This window comes from Nicrophorus vespilloides, unplaced genomic scaffold (genome assembly GCF_001412225.1).
Source record: "Nicrophorus vespilloides isolate i.1.1-1 unplaced genomic scaffold, Nicve_v1.0, whole genome shotgun sequence".
In the NCBI taxonomy this organism is placed as follows: Eukaryota; Metazoa; Arthropoda; class Insecta; order Coleoptera; family Silphidae; genus Nicrophorus; species Nicrophorus vespilloides.
Window position 1 is genome coordinate 72,629 of NW_017097731.1, and position 13,343 is coordinate 85,971.

The window sequence follows — 13,343 nt, forward strand, 5'->3', positions numbered from 1 at the left end:
AAAATAAACAAAAAAGAGAATATATTAGTACGAAAACGAAGGGTCACAACCTATAAAGAAAACGTAATGCGGACGGTAGTAAAAGTACTATAAGAACAATAATCATGTATCCCCCTTAACTGTGCAAATTATAAATAAAATAAATTGTGCTGCTGCTTAAAAAAAACACTAACTGGTTAACTGCAGACGATTTAACAGAAACAAGTCTAACAATTCAAAGGACATTCATAATCGTAAATAACATCAACATATCTGAGCATAGCCTCGGTATGCACGTAAAAAGAAAACGTGAAAATGATTCTAACCACAGATATTCTAACAATGCAGTAATTAATAGTATCACATGATCCATAATAATCTAAGCTAATTTCCCCTAAATTCCCAAAGTATAAAAATGTTTCATTTTCTTTTTCTCTCTCATTAATTTACTGTACACATATTACTTATTATTGTTGATTGTAGCTAATTCGTGCTCACATTCGGTATTCAACTCTTCCTTCTTAATTTCAATTTTTTTGGTCTCATGCGATTGTTCAATGTCCTTTGTGGACATCGGACAACTCTGCACGTGCTCCTTGTAATAGATGTTGTCGTTGAAGGACCGACCGCAGGACTTGCACTCAAAGTATTCGCTACCATTTTTTGTATACATATTAGGATGCAGATGGACGTAGCGATGGTTTTCAAGTTCCGTCTCAAAGAAGAACTTCATTTTGCAGTCGGTACATTCGTAGGGTCGATGGATGAGGCCGTGTGCAATGATGTGGGTGCGAAGGCCCATGGCTGTAGTAAAGACGGAAGAGCAGACGTAGCAGCGATATTGGCCCATTCCCATAAAATTGTGCTCTATCAGGTGAACCTGAAGTTTGGTCGGAGAGGGCAGAACGTTGCGGCATAGGTGACACTCGAGGCTGGGCTCTTCGTTCATCATGTGTTCAGTGGTGTGCGCTTTAATCTCATCCTCCGTGTCGAATGTCTGAGAACACTTGAGACATGCGAATAGTTTGCTCTGTGATGCGATCAAGGACGATGGAGAGGATCCGTTGGTAGCTTTCATGCATTCAATGCATATGGGAACATTGATGTTGTTTTTTTCTACGTGTTTTAATAAGTGGTTGTCACACATCTTGTTGCAAATGGCACATATTAATTCTTTTTGTAACAAATGCCGCAGATGGAATTTCGCGTGAAGTTTAATCTCGACGTCGGTCTGTAAGGTCTGACAACATATGATGCAGTTTGCGGGTAGCGAAATTTGCGAGTTTTGCTTGTTGATTGCGGACGTGTTGCTGTGTTGGAGTTGATGGTTATAAAATGATTGCTCGTCTAGTAATACTGCTTTGCATTGGGTGCAACTGCTACCAGCGACTATCTTGCAATGAGATAGCTTATGTTCGGCCAATGTGCCGTTGGACGTAAATATTTCATCGCAGATATTGCACTTGTGCTTACCTTTGCCGCATGACACTTGGTGCGACTTCATATGGTTCTCCAGGTCGTTGCGGGATTTGCAGTGCTCGTTGCAGTATGCGCATTGTAAACTTAAAGTACCTACTTTGGTTTTAGCATGGTGCAATTTCTTGTGAGCAGTTAGCTCAGCTTCACTGGCTATGTCAGACCTATTGCAAATCTCGCAACTGTAGTTACCAATCTTACCAAGGTCAATTTTGTCGGGAGATGAGCTTGTCTTGCTATATGCGACATTGGGCGAAGCGGACGGGATGCGACGGTTACTGGAGTCTAGTAGATAATTTTCACCCTGTAAAATAATCGAGAATTTGTTTAATTTATAATTGGGATAAGAAGCGGTTTTCTGGTAAGTACCTCGCGCACCTCGTTGTGTTCCTTGAGGATGTGTACATATTGCAGGTACTCGTCTTTAAAGGCTTTCTGACAGAAGGGGCATTGGTAAATGGAAAATTCAGCGCGAGTTTCGATTTCAGGAAATCTGGACATGTGGTGATAATTTCGCACACTTGAGCTCAGAGGCGCCTGAATACTGTGCTTCATATTTACGTGAAGCTCGGCTGTGAGACGGTCGTGGAAAACTTGGTCGCAGCAGAGGTTGCACCTGTAATGCTTACACTCGGGACTATGTTTGTTCGAAAAGTGCATCTGTAAACGAGGTGGGATTATAGCCATTATCGTCAAATCCCGACAATCAGTGAAGCCTTACCTGTAAAGCTAGCTGAGTTTCGAATATATCGTTGCAGATGCTGCACTTGTAGACGGTTTGGGAGTGGGCTTCGAGGAGGTGTTTTTGTAGGTCATCGATTTGGTCGAAGGGTTTCTTGCAACAGTGACAGCATCGAGCTGTGACGTTGCTGATGGCGTGACTGAAGATATGGCGGCCCAGTTCTAGGGTGCTGCGAGCCGGTTCACCGCAAAGGGGACAACACCCAATCACGTTGTTCGTAGAAAGAGGTAGAGGGGTGGATGGTGTGCTCATAGACACATGGGTTTCCATATGAAGGAGGAACATTTTGAAGTTTGGCATTTGCGCATAACAATACGAACATATGCAAGGTTTGTCATTAGATTCGTAAGGACTACCAGTGGATGGAGACGAGGTCTGCTTGCTGACTAGTGCCGCTTCATCGGCTTTCCTCTTATCCAACTTGAAGTCAAGAGGGTTCTCAGAACGCCGTTTTCTGCTCAGATCGGTAGGCTTGGATTGCGAGGTGGCTGCTAACGAGTGCGATGACTTCTCGTTGGAGATGCCCGAGGAGTTCGACATCGTCGTGAAGTCATACTTGTATAGTCCAGTTGGTCCCCAGTGGACGTTCTCGATATGCTCCTGAAGTAAAATTGGCGAATCGAATCGCATCGTGCAGCGATCACACGCGTAGGTCGGCGAGCTGTTCTGCCTGGACGTCTTCGGAGATAGATTCTCCATAACCGGCGAAGGTAGCGGAGTGAAGCTTTGCGAGATGCTATTGAAAATAGCACGGTGCTCGGAATGGATGTGCTGATACATGTGGTTCATGCTGAGGAAATCTTTTCCGCAATACATGCAGGCGATTTTCGGCAGATCGATGGCCGTTTTCAATATATTGAAACTGGCGTCCATTAATAAATTATTTGGATGAGATGCCGGAGGCGAGATATTTTTATGGCTCACTTGCAAGTGGTTCTGGAGAAACGAACGATGCGATTTATATACTTCGATCCCGAGCTCATCACCGATGCTTACCTGAAGATGCTCCGGTTTTTCGAAAGTGTCCGGACATTGTAGACATCGGAAGTTACCAGGACTCGGTGTGCTGACGGCGCTGCTCCTACTGGCGCTACTGCCGCATCTCCTTTGCTCCTGCTTCGAATGATGCTGTTGATGGGAAGCCAAAGCCGCAGCGGTGTTATAGCCGCGATTGCATAATTCACATTGATGAGGCTTTTTGTTGTCGTGGGTCTTCATGTGAATTTTTAAGTGGTCGCTGCAAACGAAGAGTGCAAACGAATGGAAAACATTGCGAAAAGCGCATAGAGACAATGGGGTGGACGCGAAGGGGACAGATACTGCTCTATACCTCCGAGAGCGAATAAGGTAAAGACGATGGTTGGAGAGAGGTGCGCGCGGAGGCGGAGGAGACGTCTCGCGGCAATAGCAGCACAAAATAAGGAAGCGGACATTAGCGATTCGCAAAGTATACCGGATTCAAAAGGAATCTCGGTGAGACATCGTGTGAAACAGGTAAACTATCGCAGCTAGTCTAAATTGGAACATGTTTGACTTCTTTATCGGTGATCGTGCGCTCGTCGAGCGCAAATTAATTATTCACTTAATTATGATAAAATGCTATTACGGAATCATGGAAGGCGAACCTGAGGAACTTCGGCGTAAATTGTATGCAATTTGCACGCTGATAGATTCATTTGCATCACTTGCAATATTCAAAGCAATCACAATCGATACAACCATCGACCCTTAGCTTACCTTCTTGCAAACGCCGAATCGCAGTGGAGACACTTATACTTCTTGTCTCCGGTGTGCAGCTTGGTGTGTCTATCTCTGGACCTCTTGTGCTTGAACAGGCGACGGCAATAAGGACAGCTGAATTGCAACTGCTCGGTGTGCGTCTGCAAAAAAGAAGGGTTTCGACAAATGATGCATGATCGATGATTATAAGTCGCCACCTAAGCAAATATCAAAATCGTAAATTATGCAATTGCAGAAATGCATTTTAACTGAAGACTACTGACCAGTCCAATTGGACCGGTGCGGAACTGCAAATTGCTGGCCAGATTTTATCCCGTTTTTAATGGGACTTGTTATGTGCCAGATTGCCCTCTGACCCTCCTCTTTCTTGTCCCTCGTATACGCACAAACACATTAAACGACACGTGGATCTGGTGAAAACACCGGAACCTGTAAATTACGAAAACCGGAGCGCCGTGCTCTCAACTAACCATCTACCAACCTCTTGTTCTTCTACTACAACTCTGATTTCATTAAAAACAGCATCCAGTGGTCACAGATATCATATCCACTTTGGTCGTTTTTCTGTATCTCATTCCACATGTAGTTAAATTGTATAAAATTTATTTCTATAACTAAAAAGTTCTAATTTACATTTTTTTTTTAATAAAAGTAATCTAAATATTATTATTTAATGATTATTAAATGCATAAAATTGTTACAAAAAAAAATGTTGATATCAATGAGTTTGACCTACTGTAATTGTGAATGCAAACAAAATTAATTATGAATGTCTAGATTTAATATTACATTATGTAACGCAGCGGGTACGGAATAATTGAAGATGGTTTGTTCTGTTAGTATTTAATGCAAACTCAATTAAATATGATTATATAAGAAAAAATAATCTAAATTAAATTAATAAAATTATTAAACTATAATAAAACTGATTTAAAATTTAATAATTTTATAGAATATATTTTTTTTTTGTATTGATATCTGGCCAATAAATTATTATTATTATTTAAGAATCATTTTCGAATTACAAAAAAATGTTGAAATTAAAAATGAAATAAATTAGAAGAACAAATTATTAAATTTGTATTTCTGTAACTAAAGTATGTTAGTATGTTTAGTTATAAATAGAATTAAATATTATTCTATTAAGAAAATATTTTGATGCAATTACGATTTTTGTATAAATGTTTAGTTTAAAGAAATTGAAATGTTAATGAGTGATACAGATTGACTATCTTGATTGTTTAAAGTTTACGGTAAGTCTGATGGTGTATGGAACAGTCGTAACGGTAATGTGTGTTTCTTTTATTTATCGCGGAACAGAATCTGAGCTTGATTTTGGGAACTGGCAATTGTCGTACACGAGTGTCAACACCTGTGCGAGGACCGGAGAAGAAAGCCGCCCTCGAGATGTGTCGCGATGGTTATCATCGGTTTTAAAATGTGCGGTGCGTCTGAAAGTCGGCTCCGATCAAAAGCCACACGTGTAATGTCCTGCGCTGATGCGGCCTTACAAAGAAGGTGCCAACCAGCACAACAACAGAGCAACAGAATAAGCTTTATTATACTCAAACGTATATATTTATATTTATAAAATTAGTTGTTTTTTTTTTCTGTTGAGTTCTTGTTGTTTTTGTTTTAAATGAAATCTGTGGAAGTGGAGTAAACCGTCGCGCGGAATAACAATTGCCGCCATTCGATTTAATAATGCTGCGACATTTCAAGCCCCCCTCTCACCTGTACGTGTTTGCTTAATAGTGATGACCTGGCGAATGCCCTTTTGCAAATATTGCATTCGTAAGGGGTTGTAGCCGTCGCGCCCATCGTGTACGGCTCTTCGGCCTCCGGCGTGTCGCTGAGCGAACTCTGGCAGGAACTTGCAGGGGACGCTTGCTCCGAGCTGCTCGACGGCGAACTTCCCTGTCCTGCAAAACATCAGAGATCACATCAGTCATTGGTCATTAGCTACTCCGGGGACACCTTCGAATGTATGTATTCCTTAGGATCGATCCGCGGCGACCAGCGACGATCAAATGGACGGACGGACAATTCACTTCGAATTTTATACGCGAATTTACGATTGTTGTAAATTGCTGTTTTGCTGTACGGCACGGCCCGAACTGCAGTTCAGCAATCAGCTAAGTTGGAATGCAAAGTAAATACGATGCCGCCGCCATCATAATTCGTCTCAGGAAGAAACCAAGGAAAATAAATAATATAAAATAACGCAGGGTGAGTTAGAAAAGGAGCGGAAGATGTGTGGCCCCGGGATTCCGTGCAAATACGAATGTATGGTGATTTTGATTGCGCTGACAGAAAGGCACGCGGTAATGCAGACAAATGGTTTCACATTTCGTTAGGGTTGTTATTCCTTAAAGAGGCGTTCCAATCTTTTCCATTTCCATGCGGATAATGGAATGAAAAATTGCTTGATGAGATGCCACATACTGGAATTGAGATGGATAGTTATGAGCGGGATGTGGAGATTGGCGTTCCTTCTCCCTTCGTACGTGCGCCCTTCGCATCTATCTGCGATCGTCGCGAGTTGCGGCTGCGAGTTGTAAGTAGCTTGTTGCTGCTCCGCAAATTAGCGGAGGAAATTATGAAATTGAGGAAACGCTAACACGAATAAAAACGAAATTGGAATGTGCGAGAGACTCCGACACCTACGGGCCAATATCGCGGACCGTGGGAACGGCACTAATTAATGCGTCGGTCAAGTTGCGAATGAATGAATGAATTTCAGCCGGAGTTTCGATTTAATTCATTACCGGGCTTCGAATCGTCAGGTGTATTATCCTCGGTGGTTTCCTTGTTCGATTGTATTTTCTCGATGACCATTTCCAGTCGGCTGCTCTTCCCTTTGAACAGCATATTAGATATTCGAGGATTTACTCAAGTCGGTATTCGGATTGGCATTGGCATTCGCACTCTTACGCACTTGCACAGACGCGCACACACGGACCGAGTCGACTGTAAAAGACACAGGTGTGCAACCGCTCCGGTCCCGGATCGAGCACTGTTTGTAGTGTTTGTTGTACTGTTTGTGGGTCTCCCACTTCGGTCTGTGGGGTCCAACACGTACCCCTCCGACACCCTTCTTACTTGCTTGCCTTTACTGCTGCTGGGGCAGAAGAAGAAGGACGGTCCACGGCGCGGATTAAGACACTTCGACAGTAAAGGAGGCCCGGCCCCCGCCTTCTTCGCAACAGCCGTAACCCAAGAATACTGGACAGCAATTACTCTCCGAACGTACGCACTGTGCGACCGCCGATTGTCCATAATATATCCCTCTATAAATAAAATGGCGTGCTCCCTGTTACCATATCCCCCTGATCTATTACCAGAGTTTGGGATATAAGCTCGGTTTAACGCACGAAATAGTTGAGGCGGCGATCGCGATTGGCCGAAGAGGCCCTCGTGGGTGGATACAGGAGTTACAAATCGAAATGCTCGAAAGTGCAGCGGCGGCTCTATGGGAATGGAAATAATGTAAAAGGACGAGAAGCGCCGAACCAACAGGGCCAAACGGATTAATTAATGCATAAGAATGAAGAAAACAAATAAACAAACACACGAATGGGAGAGTATCGTGGCCACCGGCGGCGTACGGTTGACGGGGGGGCGCCCACGGTCCATTTACCCCCCATGGGAATTCCCCCGTTGGGCTCGGCGTCGAAGAATGATGCATTTCGTTCCCGTGCCCTTTCCATCCTTATTGTTTTGCATTGCCTACGAAGTGCCGAAAGCGTGATCATCGATTCCGCGTAGTAAATACTTACGACCATCTCAAAACTTGATCATCGTATTGTTTGTTGTATTCGTTGCATCGAAATATGGATAGTTGGATTGATGGCTGTCCCAGAAAGAGCATATTTTTACAAGTCGCGCGTATCCAGCGGCCGGGATTTCTGTTTGCATTGGCCAAGAATCGCGCTCTGTCCCTATATAGAGCGTGGGAAGAAACAAGATTCCGCGATCTCATCTGCGGAAAAACTGGTGGAAGGAATCTGCCACCTAATGCAGGATTAGTGTCGGGAAACGTGCATTGCTAAATTGAATGTGCTTTACTTATTGTTTTTCTGCAATGCCCGGCTAATTATCCACCTTAATCCGCACAAGATTTCTGTGACGATTTTTTTTTAAATCATTATTTATGTACATCTTCAAGAACTTTTTATTTCCTGCCTACCTGCAGACTAATTATCCGCTACGCACACGCTTTTTGCCCTTCTCTCTAATAATTATTTATATTTTTCGATGAATCGATAAACATGGCGATCGGAAAAACTGGTGCTTGGAATTTGCCACCTGATGCAAGATTTGTATCGGGAAGCGATGAAATGCACATTACTAATTGCGTTTATTCTCCAGATGTCTATGATCCTCTTTTGCTTTATTTATATTTTTCATAACTTCGTGCTTTGCTTTTGCTCGTTTATACCCAATTTTAGAATTTTGTTTTCCTAGAAGCACGTGACATGACATCTAATGATGCAATCATATAAACCTTAGCTACAGTCTCTAACCATTCAAATACTAAACAGTATAGCTACAACATGAATGCAAAAATAAATAGATTTTCATCATAATTTATTATTTAAAATTTTTAATTTTCATTAAAGAAAAATATTATTACCAAATATAAATGAAACATGTGATAAATGATTATTTTTTAAGGAAGGAAATCCCAAACGATTGTATTTGATGGATCTGAATTCCTAACCAATAGCTGCAATCGAATATACACGAAACAGTGTCCACGAGATAATAATCTCAATTGAATGTCTGGCCTGTGCACATCATATCCTCACCTCATACCATAATCAATATTAATTAATCCGCTCGCTGCAAGTGCAATATTTTGTTAGACATCAATCATAATGGAAAACACTCAGAGCAAGTCAACTCAGCTATAGAATTATTCATAATATTCTTTAAATGTTTCAATGAAATTAATTTTTGAAAAAAAAAGCTAATAATTATTTTTGCTTAAAATTTATATCTTAAATGTTAATTAAATATTGGTTTAATATTGATTTAAATTAGTACAATCGATACGATAGCAGAAAGGTTACCGACTCTACTATATTATTTATTGTTATTACGTGTCAGTTGTTCCAACTTACTTTGTCTCTTCCTACCTCCTGTTCCAATCAAAATTAATAATGCAATAATACACGTGTTTTTTTGCAAAACAATGTTATTTCCGTGGTCGATGCACGTGCTGTCACATTTTTTTATGAATATCAACTTTTGTACGCTCTTGAATATTAATTTACATATTTTAATGCACTTTCGTTATTATTTGATTCTTTGTTTTTCTGATAATGACTAATTGCTTTTGTTTGTTTCTAATTAGTAAATATATGAATTGAAAACAAGTAACTAATGTAGTTTATGAAATTGACTTAATGTTTGGATGATTCATTTGTATGTATGCATTTAATTCGAAAATGTAATCTAATTGAATCATATAAGATAATTTGTCATGTGTCAATTTTAATTTGTTTTAATAAAATTTTATGTAGGTTTATGGTTCAGGTGTAGAATATCATGAGATGCATGAAGATCGAAACTGAAATGAGTTTTGGTGTAATGAGTGTTTGATGTGAAGCAAGGGGTTGCATGAAAGTCGCATGTTTGAATGCAGCTAAATGCGAATCCGGATCCGGTTTATAAGCAGAACCGGACACTCCGGTCAATGATTAAGACATCATCAGTTTGGATCGAGGGGATCCATATAGAATATCTGCGAGGGTTGAATCAACCCCTCTTGTCGTTTGGGGCGATTCCGCATCGCATCACTCGCTGATCACCATTAAAGGCAGATGTGGACGATCCGAGCGCGACGCTCAGCTACGCGGAACGGGACAGGAGGCTGAGGACCAAAAAGGCTTTTGGCTATTACCAATCGTCACCTATTTAGAAAAGTCCTCGTGCAGAACGTCCACCTGCCCAACGATTCCTTTAATCATCCGAAACAATTGCTGCTTCGGTGCTCGGATCAAACGAAATCAAAGGTCGGACAGTTTTAATTTTCATGCCGAATACAAATAGAAACTAGAATCAAAGGGTTGTGCAAGGATTAGTCAATGGTGGTCAATCTGAATGCGAATGTTTTGTGTGTTAAGGAAGCGCATAGATGGCAGTGGTTTTACTTGCTCCTGCTTAAAACCACGTGCTTCCAGTGACTATCGACCCGGACCTGTTGCTTCCATTGTGAAATTTTTAAAGAAGCATTCGATTCCGATGGGGTTTCGCGCACAACTGCTGCACATCGCATCAAACTGCGACTTCCAACCTTTTCCGCACACCGGAACGTTCATTAGGAAGAATGTAAGTAAGTAAGTAAATCAGAAAACATGAGGTGTTTTCTGTTCTCCACCGAAACGCATCGCCGCCCCCACAGCGCGGACCGAAAAAACAAAGTTCGCTGTTTCGAAGTTTCGGTATCGGTGGTAGTTTCAATAAGTGAGTTTCGCTCCCCCGTGCAAAAGTTTATACCTGACTTCTAAGAAGATAATAATCTGAAGACAAATGCTTTATAATATTTTATGCTTCCCTGTAGATCCGTCGAGTGCCCGGAGCAAGAAATAAGCTCCACTCCGCGTAATCTAATCTTCCCTTACTAATTACCCCGCCAAGGATAACTTGGGTAATTGGAGAGAGAGAGAAAGAGAGTAAAAAAAAAGAGAGAGTATGAATGCATGTGCGCGAATCGAGCGAGCTGTTGACAAAATAATAGATCGTGTAGCTGGGTTGGATGAATGGGGAAAAAACAATAATAACAATAACCGAAATAATGCAAAACACATGTACCGGCGATTGGATGAGCTCGGGAATCCAGAACAACAGAAATATTCGGAATATTGATGAAGCGAATAATTCGCGGTTCGCGTTAATGAGTTTGCATGTCTCTGATGGCCTATGGCTCTGATGGTGTTTCGGTGGTTGGTGCTACTGCTGTTGCCGCACGTTTCTTCTATCTTTTTTTTTTATCATATTTTTGATCGCTTTTAGCCTTGGAAAGGAGCAGAGCTAAGAGCGAGGAGTATCTGGAGTGAAGATTGCAACGTAAGTGGCAACAGACGCTGTGTGAGTCGAGGGTGTCAGGCGAGGGAATCCTTGGGGACTCCCCAAGCAATCTCGGTCGTTTCCTCCCCAAGCGCCAAGACTCAATTAAACTTTAAGATGATATGCAAGTGCCCCTCCGCCTCCACTCTTCTCCCTGCTATTCTTGCGCCTCCGCCGGTCCATCAGTGCCCCGGAATTCCGGAATTTATGCCGGATTTTCATCGTTATATTATTAACCATAAAATTACCCCGAGTACGTCTTAATTCCAACTTACGCCTACCAACTAACCAACCCCCTTTTCGCAACCTCACCACGACCGCAAATAACTAATCTATTTTTCATTTGATGCATACAGTAAGTATGGGTACGCACGACGGGGGGAGACTAGGTTTCCAGAAGCAGACAAAGCCACTTGTTCGATGGATTTGCAAAGGGTTCGTCCGCGGTGCCTAGAGGGTATGGGGATTTCAGAGCGGTGGAGAGGAAGTAAAGAAATCATTAAATGCTTCCCGCTGAAATGTTAATAAACAAAAGGTATCGGATTTCCTTCGGGGCATGCAGGCTTTACCGGCAGCAAGCAACATGTAGAGCTGAAGAAATCCGATATTTTACAACTCAACGTATATATATATATATATTCTTATTGGAATTAGTGGTGGGTACACTTCGTACCTACTTAATGATTATATCTAATGAAAATCTCCCAAATAAAACTCCCACAATCGGGACCAGCTTTCATTGAGACGTCAATCCTCGCGGTCTAATTGTTATGTAATGCGATGCGAGCCAGAGGGTGGCGTGTTTCCGAGGCCTTAGCCCCGAGTTCACGACTTCCTTAATGGGAGCGAGTACCGAGGCGATGTGAAGTGAAGGGGGGACAGAACAAGAGCAAGTCCGAGACATCCGCGCAAAACTTGGCTGTGCCCCGTCGCCGCCAGCCACACTGTAACTTTTAATTCCCCATTTAGTCGTCTCCGCGCACTGCTCTAAGGTTGCTCTTCTTTTTTTCAGGAATCTGGCGTGTTTTTGATTGCTCGGGTCGACCGGCCGATCCCACTGCGACTATAACAGCTTCGAATGGCCCTCCGAACACCCATAATGCCTCTGCTAATGTTTTCTACCTTCGGAATTAACCTGAGGAATACGGATGTTAGTAATTAGAGCTCCTCCGATGCGGCCTTTTCTTTCTTTCGCTTCGGCCCGAAGCTCGAGAGACATGAGAGTTCAGCGCGTTTCAGCGAACGCGTACTTCACTTCAGGCAAACTTCGATTGCTTCCTCGAAGATGAATGGGGTCCGACCGTTGTCCATTGCAAGAAGTCTCATCACCGATGAAGAATTATAATGATGGACGTAAAGGGCGAGGACTGGTTTGGGGTTGGTAAGGAGGCGAGAGACGAAGCGAAAGGGCATATCTACATATAGTGGCGTGTAAGGCGCAGTGTTATTGTTAGCAAACAATGCCTGAATGGCCCCACAGAAGGCGATATTGCCACAAAACAGCACTAAAGTTTTGTTTCGCACACAGCGAATATGTACTTATGGCTATGACACCTCAGACGGGGGACTTTCCAATGTTTTTATTAAAGTTAACGAAATTCCGACTGGAGCACCGGAACGGACGCGAACTATGCCCGCGTCTTGTACAGCCGCGAGGTAGGAGTCGGAACTTTCCGCACCTGCTACCACTCTGATATTGTTCCATCCCACAGTAAGGTACGTTGAAATTACTGGGCTCGATTACAACAAAGCTTTAAAAACATATAATTCTGAGTTTATGAAGGCGGCAGACTCGGCGGGCCCAGATCGGTGCTACCAGAGGGTCCATCGGGAGCAATCGGGCCGCTGTTGTATTACTGTCTAATTCAATGCATTACTGGTGCCTTGTAACTGGTCCCCAGGCGCCTATTGCTCGGGTTGGGCGTTGTGCAATTGTCCGACGCCATCGACGCCGCGGTAGGCGCCGTCACTTACTTCGCATTTTTTCCCATCCCCGAAATGCTTGGAAACTCCAAAGCTCAGAAACCTATTCTTGAAAGAACCTTGTCTCGCTGCCCATCTTCAACTGATTTTCATTCCGAATCTCCAACATATTTACAACATTCAATAAACCTCAGCCTGTTCTCTTTTGAACTCGAGCATGTTTGATTTGCTCTGTTAGATGCCACACGGGACAACGCCGGACTCGTTGAAATATACCCCAAACCTTTTACTCCTAGACAGGATATCCACCAGTGCCAGGCTATATTACATTACACTTATTTTAGTCCTAATAGCTATAACATTAATTTCCATAACCAATGCACACAAATATCAAACCTAATTTCAAATA

The 13,343-nt window shown here is 42.5% G+C and overlaps 1 protein-coding gene across 1 annotated transcript in view; it reads right to left on the minus strand.

Annotated features, from left to right (window-relative positions):
- Window positions 1–361: 361 nt before the first annotated feature.
- Window positions 362–13,343, minus strand: part of LOC108560844 (zinc finger protein 423) — a 23,555-nt gene continuing 10,573 nt past the window's right edge. Inside the window, exons 3-8 of the mRNA XM_017918557.1 lie at window positions 5,672–5,859; window positions 3,935–4,077; window positions 3,194–3,434; window positions 2,177–3,133; window positions 1,825–2,115; window positions 362–1,759 (exon numbers count right to left, since the gene is read on the minus strand). Coding sequence (XP_017774046.1) covers window positions 440–1,759; window positions 1,825–2,115; window positions 2,177–3,133; window positions 3,194–3,434; window positions 3,935–4,077; window positions 5,672–5,859 — 3,140 coding nt within the window. The 3' untranslated portion in view covers window positions 362–439. The remainder of the gene's footprint in view (window positions 1,760–1,824; window positions 2,116–2,176; window positions 3,134–3,193; window positions 3,435–3,934; window positions 4,078–5,671; window positions 5,860–13,343) is intronic.